This window comes from Narcine bancroftii, chromosome 8 (genome assembly GCF_036971445.1).
Source record: "Narcine bancroftii isolate sNarBan1 chromosome 8, sNarBan1.hap1, whole genome shotgun sequence".
In the NCBI taxonomy this organism is placed as follows: domain Eukaryota; kingdom Metazoa; phylum Chordata; class Chondrichthyes; order Torpediniformes; family Narcinidae; genus Narcine; species Narcine bancroftii.
Window position 1 is genome coordinate 83416576 of NC_091476.1, and position 13085 is coordinate 83429660.

Below are 13085 nucleotides of genomic sequence, written 5' to 3' on the forward strand. Positions count from 1 at the left end.
AAGAAAACAATCAGCCCGCCGGCATCAAAAGACGTCAAGTCACGGCCTCAACCCCTACTCGCTTCCCCGGCGTCAGCTGACGCTGGTATGCCGATTAAACCAGTAGAAAAGGAACAGCAGAAAGTCACCCATTTCCAGTTGAAAGTAAAACACTCTGATCCCCAGGGCATGAGTGTGTTCAGTGGAAAAGCAGTCAGTATCCCAGTTAAATGTAGCCCAGTGGAAGCAGTACAAAGGGCTTCCTAACCTGGGACACTGCATTGCCAATTAACTGGGATGCCAGGGTGTAGGTTAATGGGGTGTAAATTGGGCAGCATGGACTCGTGGGCGAAAATGACCTGTTATTGAGGAACTGTATATATGAGGAAGTTCGCCTAAGAGGAGAGATTAAATCATCTGGGCCTCTACTCACTTGAATTTAGAAGAATGAAAGTGTATCTTATAGAAATGGATAAAATTATAATGATTGAGATCGATAAGTTGTTCCCATTGGTGGGGGAGACTAGAACTAGGGGACATAGCCTCAAGATTCAGGGTAGTAGATTTAAGACTGAGATGAGGAGGAACTGCTTTTCCCATAGGCTGGTGAATCTGTGGAATTCTGTGCCCAATGAAGCAGTGGCGGCGACCTCAGTGAATATATTTAAGACAAGGTTGGATAGGTATTACAAAGTAGAGGAATTAATAGATATGGGGAAAAGGCGGGTGGAAATGAGCCTATCATGGTCAGCCATGATCACATTGAATGGCGGAGCAGGCTCGACGGGCCGAATGGCCGACCTACTTCTATTTCTTATGTTCTCTACCTCAAAACCTTCATGTCCCTGTCTAAGAGTCTCTCATTGTTCCGACCTCCACCACCACCCCAGGCAATGTATTCCAGGCACCCATAACTCTGTGTTTAAAAAAAAAAATCCCTGATGTCTCCTCTAAACTTTCCCTCCCTTCACTTTGTACATGTCCCCTGGTGTTTGCTACACCCACCCTGGGAAAAAGGTGCTGGCTGTCTACCTTATCTAGGTTTCTCATAATCTTGTAGACCTCTATTCAGTCACCTCTCATTCTTCTATGCTCCAAAGAAAAAAGCCCTACCTCTGCTAACCTGCTTCATAAGGCATGTTCTCCAATCCAGGTAACAACCTGGTAAATCTCCTCTGCACCCTCTCCATAGCTTCCACATCCTTCCTGTAATGAAGTCATCAGAACTGAACACAATATTCTAAGTGTGGTCTCACCAGAGATTACAGAGCTGCAACATTAATTCATGACTCCTGAATTCAGTCCCTGATTAATAAAGCCCAGCATGCCATAGGCCTTCATAACTGTCCTACCAAACTGTGTAGCGACCTTGAGAAATCTATAAATTTGTACTTCATGCTTCCTCTGTTCTTCCACACTGTTAAGTATCGTACCATTAACAATGTACTCTGCCTTCAAGTTTAACCTGCCAAAGTGCATCGCCTTACACATATCCTGTTGGAACGTACAAAAACCTTCAACAGTAACCACAACATGTCCAACCTTTGTGTCATCCACAAACTTACTGACCCATCCCTCTACTACTTTATCCAGGTCATTTATAAAAATCACAAAGAGCAGGGGTCCCAGAACAGATCCCTGCAGAACTCCACTAGTCACTGACCTCGAGGCAGAAAACTTCCCGACCACTACTACTCTCTGCTTTCTACAAACAGGCCAATTCTGAATTCACTCAGCCAAGGTTACACTGATCCCATGACTCATGATGTTCTGAACAAGTCTCTCATGGGGGATCTGGCCAAATTTCTTACTAAATCCAAATACACCACATCTATTGCCCTATCGTCATCAATTTCTTTTGTTACCTCCTCAAAAAACTCAATTAGGCTCGTGAGACACAATCTTTCCCTCACAAAACCTGACTATTTCTGAATGCTCGTAAATCCTGTCCTTAAAAATCCTCTTCAATAGTTTGCTCACCACTGATATGAGACTTGCTGGTCTATAATTTCCTGGATTCTCCCTCTTACCTTTTTACCAATCCTCTGGCACCTCCTCTGTGGCCAAGGAGAACTCGGAGATCATTGCAATCTCTTCCCTTACTTACTGTAGATAGAACACATCAGCAGAGAAACAGGCTCTTTGGCCCATCTAGTCTGTGTTGAATTATTTTCTACTTCAGCTCTCTGACATGCACCCAGTCCATATCCCTCCATACCCTCCCTTCCAGGCACTTGTAAAAAAATTTCTTAAATGTCAAAATTAAGACTGTATTTACTAATTTAGCTGGCAACTCATTCCAAAATCACATTACTCTTCAAACTTTTCCCCTTTCACCTAACCTCAGTAGAGGTTACATACATACAGCTCCTCAATAACAGGTCATTTTCGCCCACGAGTCCATGCTGCCCAATTTGCACCCCATTAACCTACACCCTGGCATCCCAGTTAATTGGCCATGCAGTGTCCCAGGTTAGGAAGCCCTTTGTACTGCTTCCACTGGGCTACATTTAACTGGGATACTGACTGCTTTTCCACTGAACACACTCATGCCCTGGGGATCAGAGTGTTTTATTTTCAACTGGAAATGGGTGACTTTCTGCTGTCCCTTTTCTACTGGTTTAATCGGCATACCAGCGTCAGCTGACGCCGGGGAAGTGAGTAGGGGTTGAGGCCGTGACTTGACGTCTTTTGATGCTGGCGGGCTGATTGTTTTCTTGTTCCACTAGACCCTCATTGAGATCCATTATAATTTTGTTTACCTCTATTAAAAAAAAACCTCATTCTTCTCCACTCCAGGGAAAAATGTCCTAACTGGTTTAATCTTTCCCTGTAACTCAGTTCTTCATGTCTTGAAAATATTCTTGTAAATCTCCTCTGCTCTTTTTGAATCGTACTGATCTCCTTCCTGTAATTAGATGAATGAATCTGCACACAATATTCCAGATTTAGCCTCACTAATGTCTTGTACCACTTTACCATAACATACCAACATTTGAATCAATGTTTTTTTTTTAAATTTATAATAGCCATTGAGCCAAAAGCTCTCTTTAGAACCCTGTCCACCTGTGATGCCACTTTCAGGAAATTGTGTATCTTTCAGGGAATTAGGTATCTGTATTCCCAGATCCCTCTGAACTACCGCTCTCCTCAATGCCCTAATGCTTACCCTGTATGTCCAACCATGGTTTGGCTTTCCATAGTCTCACATTTGTTTGTATTAAACTCCATCTGCCATTTTGCAGCCCATTTTCCAACTGGTCCTGATCCCTCTGAAAGCTTTGAAAACCTTCCTCACTGTCCTGCACCTCCAATTTTCGTATTATCTGCAAATTCACTGATTCACTTTACCACATTATCATCCAGATCATTGATATAGATGACCCAGAACCGATTCTTGAGGCACACCACTAGTCACGGTGTAACCTGGGGTATATCTCATCCAATCCCCGGAACTTATCTATCTGAATGTTTTTAGGATCCACCACTTCTTTCTCAGCATCCCCCAGCATATTTGCCTCTTCTACACTGACCTCACATTGATAAAGGTCCCCCTCCCTGGTGAACCCTGAAGCAAAGTGTTCACTTAGGAACTCCCCTAACAGAAACCCTTCCTGACTTGCGTGGTAAACCTTACTAATGCTTCCTTCTTCATCTTGACTTCCTGTTCCACCTCTCTTGTCAACCACGGTTCCTTTCCTTTGATCTTTTCCTTGTCCCAGTGAGATAAACTTGTCCTGAGCCCTATGCAAATGATTTCTAAACGTCCTCCACATTTCTGTTGGGTGGGTGGGAAACTGGACGGGATTCTCAGAATTTCTTTTCATTTTTGGAGGCACGGATTACGTAGAACATAGATTCTCAAGGAGGGGTGTATGGGTGGGAATATTTTGGTGGGGCGTGAGGCTTAAGAATATTTTAGTGGGGTGTAGGAATATTTTGGGAAATAAATAAAAAGTTGGTTTGAAGAAATAAACTGACTTGGCAACACGGTCAGTACAACACAATTGTGGTAACTTCCAAGTAAAATCACTTTGTTCTTTTTATTTTCATAGCGTGTTTTTGCTCTTCCGATGTTTCTCTTATTTGAACTGATGTTATCCTTGATTAACATGATAATTATATTTTTTTCTGACTGGTCTTATTATCATCCATTCCAAATGATCTCATTGGGGACAAGGATTCCAAATTATCTCAAACAATCATGTCTCCGTCCATGCCCCTTTACTTTTTCAGTTCAGTAGTGAGTGAGAGCAGTATCTGTATGTATCTTTGTGCACTAGTGTATTGATGGGGGGGGACGGGTGGGGGGGGGGAGTCTGCCCCAGGTGCCAGCCTGAGGGGGATGCCAAAATCGAGGGGGGTGGGGGGATAAAGGGACCACAGAAAGTAAAGCATAAGGCTAGTGCAGTTTTGATGAATATATTCACAATGTGGAAGAGAATGTAGGTAGTATGAATTTGCAGGTGACACCAGAATTCGTGATGTGATGAAGCGGAAACAGGGTCTGGATCAACTGGGAATGTGGGCAAAGGAATGGCAGAGGGAATTTAATGTAAGCCCATGTAAATTGATGCTACTTGGGAAGTTAAACATACCCAGTGAATGCAGGATCCTGGGAACTATAATTGAATGGTGAAAACTTGGACCACTTCTCTGAAAGAGATGATTTTGGAGTGCAGAGCTGTGAAGAATGCTCGCATTTGTTGGCCAAGGCAATAAGTACAAGACAGTGTACCAAATGCTAGAGGTCGTCAGTGGGTTAGGCAGTATCCATGCCTGATCTCTAAGTTCCTCCAGCATTCTGTGTGTTGCTCCAGATTCTCAACACCGACAGACTTCTTGCTTACCTCTATTGAGTACAGGAGTTGAGAGTCAAGTACACATCTTTGGGTGAGGCTGCAGTTTCTAAATTTTTATTTTTTTAAAAATCTTCGGCATACAGCACAGTAAAGCCCCTTTTGGCACACGAGCCCTTGTCACCCAATTTACACCCAATTAACCTACAGGGAGAAAATACAGTCTCCTTAAGGACAGCGTGGGTTTGAAAACTCGGTGCTGACCCTGTAACGGTGTTGCGCTAACCACTGCAGTAACGGTGCTGTCCCTTCATCGGGGGCTCAATCTCGAAACTTTGGTTATGTATTTTTTTTTAATCTTTGCTACGTAAAATACACCGTTTGACCAGCTGTGTTTTTCCAGCGTTGTGTTTTTACTTCAACCACGGTGTCTGCAGACTTTTGTGTTTCACATTTGTTTTCTATCCTGAGAAATTATTCCTTTCCCTCAGTGCGAGATGCAGCTGCTCGCCTTCCAAATGGAGAAGGGACCCGTGCAGAGATCTGTGAATTGCTGAAGGACTCCCAGTTTCTGGCTCCTGAAGTCACCAATCCCCAGGTAAAGAGAGCACCTGAGAAACTGGTGCGTGTTGTTCGAGTTAGGAATTGGAATCATATAACGTAGTCCAAGAAGAGATTTATGGTGGAGATAAAGGAAGAGCTGAGAGGGACTGGATGTGGGGGGGGTGGGTGGAGAAGGGGGTGTTTCTCTGCATCCATGGATATCAACATTCTGGGCCTCAGACCTTAATTATGAATGCCAAGAATGATGCAGACACTCAAATAAGAAGTGGTGGGAAGAAAAGGGGAGAGGGACGTGCTCACAAGGTGGTTGGCATAGCAGTTAGCACAGTGCCTTTACAGCGTTAGCGATCGGGACCGGGTTCGAATTCCGCGCTGTCTGTAAAGAGTTTGTAGGTTCTCACCCTGTCTGTGTGGGTTTTCCCCAGGGGCTCCGGTTTCCTCCCATCTTTCGAAACGTACCGGGGTTGCTGGTTAATGGGGTGTAAATTGGGCAGCACGGACTCGTGGGCTGATGTTGCAGGCGAGGCCAGTCTTCATTGTCTCTCCCTATTGCCCTGAAGTAAGTGGTGAACCGCTGCACTCCTTGTGCAACACTGGTTGGAATGTACATACATCATTTCTCCCCAATGACGATGAAGGGCTAGTGATATTAGGGCAGTGCTTGACTTGGAAGGCACCTGCAGGTGGTGGTGTTTCCATGGGCTTGCTGCCATTGTTCACTGTCGAGGGAAGAGCCCAGTCAAGTAGCTGCAGTGCTGCAGACCTGGAGCCCTGATTCTGTTTCAGTTTCTCTTCTCCTGTTAGCACATTGTATGATGGAGTTCTTGCTGGCAATAGATAATTGTCTTGCACTGTCTTTAATACAGGTAAACCCCGCTTTAAGAATACTCACTTTACAAAATTCACTTGTATGAAGATAATCATGTTCACTTTAACGAAGAAATTATAATGGGTTTTCACTTTGCTAAAATTGTCTCCGATCGTAGTCAATGGGTCTTTGCTTTACAAATTTTTGGCTTATGAAAGGTTTCTCAGGAACGCTCAACCTTCATAAAGTGGGATATACGTGTATTTGTATTTTGCTCTGTACCTTGCAATGTTTGACTATAGTGATGGTACTCATGTAAGGGAACTCCCTGTAAGGGTACCCCATGTAAAGGAACTCTGTGTAAGGGAGTTCCGTCTAAGGGAGCTCTGTGTAAGGGAACACCCTGTAAGGCAGGGGTGTCAAACTCAAATTCACGGAGGGCCAAAATTAAAAACTTGGACTAAGTCGAGGGCCGAACTAAATATTTATTGAAAATTTTCAACAACATCTGCATGTTTTCTCTTCTTTCAACATATGTAATGTTAAACTTTAGGATATAACTTTAGGAGGATAATGTTACAGGTCAGGAGTAGGTAGCTCAAGTTCACCCTTTGCTTGACCTGAGGGAAACCTATTTGGTCCCTGTGGAGATGTAGTCAGCATTCACAGGCTGTGTCCATTTTGGCCTGCATCAGGACTCAGCATTTCCTGCTCACTCCTCAGGCTCTAGGCCTCTATTCACCCTCGACCCACCATCCCTCTACCTGACTAGTCCTTTACCCAACCTCTACTCACCCCTCACTCCACTCTGCCTCTACCCACCCCATCCTATACACGCCCCTCTACTGCCTCTCCCCTCAACCTGTTCCTCCCTCTACCCGTCTCTCACCCTCTAATAACCCCTGCCCCTCCCTTTTTACCTCTTCCCTATCCACCCCTCCTTCTACTCATCCCTCCCTCTAACTGCCCCTCGCAGCACCATCTTCCCCTGCCCATTACTCCTCACCTACACCCTCTGCCCACCCCTGCTTACCCACCCACTCAGGCCCAGCGCGCTGCCGATCAGCCTTTGTGGAACAGTGGGGGCCATGCGCAGCCTGCCATGTCCGTTGCGCCGACAGGAAATCACAGGCGCTCGCCAATCCGCCACACCGCTCGACAGGTGGGAGAAGTGACTGGTTGTGCGGGGAGGCTTCCAACTGGCTTGCCGGCTGATGACATCGACAGACTTCTCGTGTTACAATTTTGTTTTCCCCGTTCTCAAAGTTTGCACGGTCAACCTGCAACACTCTTGCTCCCTCCGCGTCCCGTGGATCTGATGCCCGGGTGTTGTTAGGATTCCCAGCAGAAGGTTTGTGGAACTTTACCATTCTGGATTCCTTTTTGAGAATATTCTGGCCATCTTTTAAGGGGGGTGGTTTTAGGGGGGAGGGGATAGTTAGGGGGTAGGGAAGGATGTGCAATGAAGGGGGAGGAGGGTGGGGGTGACATTACCAAAAAACAGCATCGGCTCTCGCTGCAGGGCGGGCCACCTCTAATACATTTTTGAAATGATCTTGCGGGCCAAATATAATTATATCGCGGGTCAAATTTGGCCCGCGGGCCAGAGTTTGACATGTGTGCTGTAAGGGAACATCCTGTAAGGGTACCCCATGTAATGGTGCTCCATGTAAGGGAACCCCGTGTAATGGTACTCATATAAGGGAACTCCCTGTAATGGTACCCCCTGTAAAGGAACTCTGTGTAATGGTACTCTGTGCAAGGGAGCTCCGTGTAATGGTACTCATGTAAGGGAACTCCCTGTAAGGGTACCCCGTGTGAGGGTACCCTGTGTGAGGGAACCCCTTGTGAGGGAGCTCCGTGAGGGATCTCTGTGTAATGGTGCTCCGTGTAAGCGAGCTTCGTGTAATGGAACTCATGTAAGAAAATTCCCTGTAGGGTACCCCAAGTATGGGAACTCCCTCTAAGGGATCTCCGTGTAAGGGAACTCCGTGTAAGGTAGAGGAGGGGACAGGGGTCAAGGTGGAGAAGGGAGTTGGAGTGGGCAGGGTTCGAGGTGGGGGATGGGAAAATTTGAGATGGGTGAGGGGGTCGGGGTGTGGGAGGGGGTGAGGGTCAAGGTTAGGAAGTGGATCGAGATAGGGTGGGCAAAGGTGGAAGTGGGGGAGGGGGTGGAAGTGGGAGAGCAGGGTCGAGGTGGGGAGGGTGCAGGCCGGGAGTCAAGCTGATTGGCACAGCACCCAGTGATGGTGGGTGGTGGGGAGGCCGGACCTTCCATGTCTGAAACCTTGGGGCAGGAGTTGGTCCCTTCAAACTTGGACCCTGCGCTGCTGGTTATGGAGTTGAGAGAAACCACATGGAAACGGGCCTTTCCATCCACCATGGCAATGCCCACGTTCATGTTTTTCCCCCACTAGATTTACACCAGGGGCAGTTTACAGCAGCCAATTAACTTCCCAACCAGTAAACCATGGTAGTGATAGCCAGGGCCTCATGAGGTAACTCACAGGGTAGTTACCCTGTGATTCAAAGTCAGAAGGATTGAATGTGGGTCACTGGAGCGGAGAGGCAGCTGCTATTACCTGTTGTGACTCTGAGCCACACTGAATCTTCAACATTCACCATGATCAGGGCTGATCTTCCAGTTTTCTCCCCATATCTCAATTCTTCAATTCCTTCTGGAATATACATTTATTTGACTCCCACTGCTTTCTATGGTATAGAATTCAATTGAAGCTGATTATGCTTCATAAGTGGGCCTTATAAATGGTGGAAGGGTTTCACAATCTGCAGATGATTCACTTGCCTTCGAATACCCATCCTCTGACGTGCTGTTGTAGTCATCAGTGTTTGTGTAGTTAGTTCTGGTCAGGACCCAGACACTGAATGTCAGGAATAGGCATTGTTGGGCACTTCTATGGGACTAATATGACTTCTGTGTCTGGACCTTCCTCAGTGTAGTCTTGGTCTACTGTGTACTGGCATGGAGTGGACTGCTTTATTTGATGAGGCGTTTCAAGTGGAGTTTAACATTATTGCCCATCAATAAAACACTAAAGTTAGGGGAGTCACGTGATGGAGTAGTGGCCAGTCAGGGAACTCCAGCCCTCTCCGGAAAAGTTTAAAAAAAACACACAAAACACAAAGGCACAAACATAAAAATTAAAACAAAGTGAAAGTAAAGGTGGGAAGAAAATGGCAGCGAAGAAAAAAAAGTCGAAAGCAACGGGAAGAAGAGAAGAAGAAAGAACGTCGGAAGAAGAAAGTGAAGGCCTTACCTGTCCGAAGAGGCCCGCCGCGGAGAGAGAAGCCCGCTCCCTAAGGTCAGTTGAAGTCCCGAGCTCGGGACTACAAAAATGGATCGCGGAGCCTCACGCATGCGCGATGCGCATGAAAAAAAAAACACTGACGGGAGGGGGGACCAGCTGAGGAGTCGATCTCCACAGCTGAGAATGACAGCTGCAACACAACAGGAAGAGAACATAGAAAATAAAGAGAACAAGAAAGAAGAGAGTAAAAAGAAAACAAGGAAACAACAGATGACCAACCCAGAGGAAGAAGAAGAAGAAGAACATAGAGAAATGGAAGAAGAAGGGAAAGGCAAGACAATGGATATTTTTTTTTAAAGAATATATGGAATCAGTAAAAGAATGGCAATTACAAGAATTTAGTGAAATAAAAAGAAGAATTAAAAGTGCAGAAGAAAAAATGAATAGATTAGAGATGGTCATGTCAGATACAGGAAAAAGAGTGCACAAGGTGGAAGAACGAGAAACAGCCGTAGAAATGGAAGTAGAGGACTTAAAAAAGAAATTAGAAGAATCTAATAAAAAAGTTAAAGAGACACAAGAGCTGTTAGCTCAGAAGATAGATATAATGGAAAATTATAATAGAAGAAATAATATAAAGATAGTGGGCCTTAAGGAAGATGAAGAAGGCAAGAATATGAGAGAATTTATAAAAGAGTGGATCCCCAGGGTCCTAGGAAGACCAGAATTACAGGAAGAAATGGAAATAGAAAGGGCACATAGAACATTAGCCCCGAAACCACAGCCACAACAAAAACCAAGATCCATTTTAGTAAAATTCTTAAGATATACAACAAGAGAAAATATATTGGAGAAAGCAATGAAGAAAATAAGAGAAGACAAAAAGCCACTGGAATACAAAGGTCAAAATTTTTTTTCTATCCACACATAAGTTTTGAACTCCTGAAGAAGAGAAAGGAGTTTAATACAGCAAAAGCGATCCAATGGAAAAAAAGGATATAAATTTATGCTAAAGTACCCAGCGGTACTTAAAATAGTTATTCTAGGGCAGCAAAACAGACTATTCTCGGATCCGGAGGAAGCACGAAAATTTGCAGAACAACTACAAAACAGGCAGAGAGATGAAGACATGTAATGAGAGTAAAAATGACCACGAACTATATATATGTGTGTATATGGGTATGTATATATATATATATATGTGTGTGTGTGTGTATATATGTGTGTACAAGAGTATATCCGTATTTAAAGGAAAATATATAGAGTATAGATAAGAATTAATAAGGGAAAGAAAGGGAAGAGAGGAAGTAAGGAGGGAATTAAGAGAGTGACCTTTGTTATATATGAAAATTGAAATCTTTTCTGGGGGGGCTGGGTGGGGAGGAGTTACAGTCACTGCGAAATCAGTTGACGCTTGTGAGTGAATTCGCAAATCCAAATGGAGAGGGGAGATGTGGTTGCCCAACAAGGGATAAAGGGCAACTCAGGAAGGGGAGGGGATAGTGGGGTTAAAGACATTTTAGATAGGAGAATAAGGGAAATGTTTGATGTTTTAGAAATGTTGTCTTATAAAGTGTTCAAAACAAGAAAGCAGAAATGGATAAGAAGGAAAGGTGATGATGAGGAAACGGAAAGGAAAGATAAACAAAGTATGAAATGGCTACATTGAACTATATCACTTTAAATATTAACGGAATACATAACCAAATCAAAAGGAAGAAACTGCTAAATTTACTGAAAAAAGAAAAAATTGATATAGCATTCGTGCAAGAAACACATTTAACTGAAATGGAGCACAAGAAATTAAAGAGAGATTGGGTAGGACATGTAACAGCAGCGTCATATAATTCAAAAGCTAGAGGAGTAGCTATATTAATCAGTAAAAATGTACTAATTAAAATAGAAGAGGAAATAATAGATCCAGCAGAGATATGTAATGATAAAATGTCTGATATATTCGGAGTTTTGGAATTTACTCAATGTATATTCACCTAATGAAGAAGATCAAAAATTTATGCAAGATATTTTTTTGAAGATAGCAGACACGCAAGGGAACATACTAATAGGAGGGGATTTCAACCTTAATTTAGATTCAAACATGGATAAAACTGGGAAAAAAATTAACAGAAAGAACAAAGTAACCAAATTTATAATTAAATCGATGCAAGAAATGCAACTTTTGGATATATGGAGGAAACAACACCCAAAGGAAAAGGAATATTCATATTATTCGGGTAGACATAAAACATACTCAAGAATAGACCTATTCCTGTTATCAGCTCGTATGCAAGACAGAGTAAGAAAAACAGAATATAAAGCTAGAATATTATCGGACCACTCACCCCTGATATTGACAATAGAGTTAGAGGACATCCCTCCAAGAATGTATAGATGGAGATTAAACTCCATGCTACTTAAAAGGCAGGATTTTAGAGAATTCATTGAAAGACAAATTAAAATGTACTTTGAAATAAATACGGAATCAGTGAAAGATAAGTTTATACTATGGGACGCAATGAAACCGTTCATCAGAGGACAAATAATAAGTTATGTAACCCAGATGAAGAAGGACTACAATCAGGAAGCAGAGCAGTTGGAAAGGGAAATAGTAAATATAGAAAAAGAATTAGCAATGAAGGAAGACACAACTAAAAGAAGAGAATTGACAGATAAAAAATAAAATATGAAATACTACAAACATATAAGGTGGAGAAGAACATAATGAAGACAAAACAGAAATATTATGAACTAGGGGAAAAAACGCACAAAATTCTAGCATGGCAGCTTAAGACAGAACAAGCTAAGAAAATGGTATTGGCATCAAGGAAAAAAGAAAAACAAATCACATATAATCCAAAGGAAATCAAGGAAAACTTTAGAGAATTCTACGAACAATTATACCAAACTGAAAACGAATGGAAAGAAGACAAAATAGATGAATTTTTAACTAAAATTGAACTACCAAAATTACAAATAGAGGAACAAAATACATTAACAGAACCATTTGAAATAGTAGAAATACAAGAGATAATAAAAAAACTACCAAATAATAAAACACCAGGAGAGGATGGATTCCCAATAGAATTCTATAAAACATTTGAAGATTTATTAATTCCTCCCCTCCTGGAAGTAATCAACCAGATTGATAAAACACAAAGCTTACCAGATTCATGCAAAACAGCAATAATTACAGTAATACCAAAGACAGGGAAAGATCCACTTGCACCAGCGTCATATAGACCAATATCTTTACTTAACACAGATTATAAGATAATAGCTAAACTATTAGCAAACAGATTAGCCGACTATGTACCAAAAATAGTAAATCTAGACCAAACTGGATTTATTAAAAAAAGACGAACAACAGACAGTATTTGTAAATTTATTAACTTAATTCATGCAGTAGAAGGGAATAAAGCTCCAACAGTAGCAGTTGCCTTAGACGCAGAGAAGACCTTTGACAGAGTAGAATGGAATTATTTATTCAAAGTATTACAAAAATTCAGTTTACCAGAGAAGTATATTAATTGGATTAAAGCATTATATAAGGGGCCATTGGCGAAAGTGACAGTAAATGGATATATATCAAAGCAATTTAACTTAAGCAGATCAACAAGACAGGGATGCCCACTATCACCCTTATTGTTCGCGTTAGCTATAGAACCA

At 42.7% G+C, this 13085-nt stretch overlaps 1 protein-coding gene across 5 annotated transcripts in view; it reads left to right on the forward strand.

Moving 5' to 3' along the window:
* nfrkb (nuclear factor related to kappaB binding protein) overlaps window positions 1-13085 on the forward strand; it is a 164885-nt gene that overhangs the window by 97404 nt on the left and 54396 nt on the right. For all 5 annotated transcript variants that reach the window (XM_069894378.1, XM_069894375.1, XM_069894379.1 and 2 more), the window contains exon 17: window positions 5270-5376. In XM_069894378.1, coding sequence (XP_069750479.1) covers window positions 5270-5376 — 107 coding nt within the window. The remainder of the gene's footprint in view (window positions 1-5269; window positions 5377-13085) is intronic.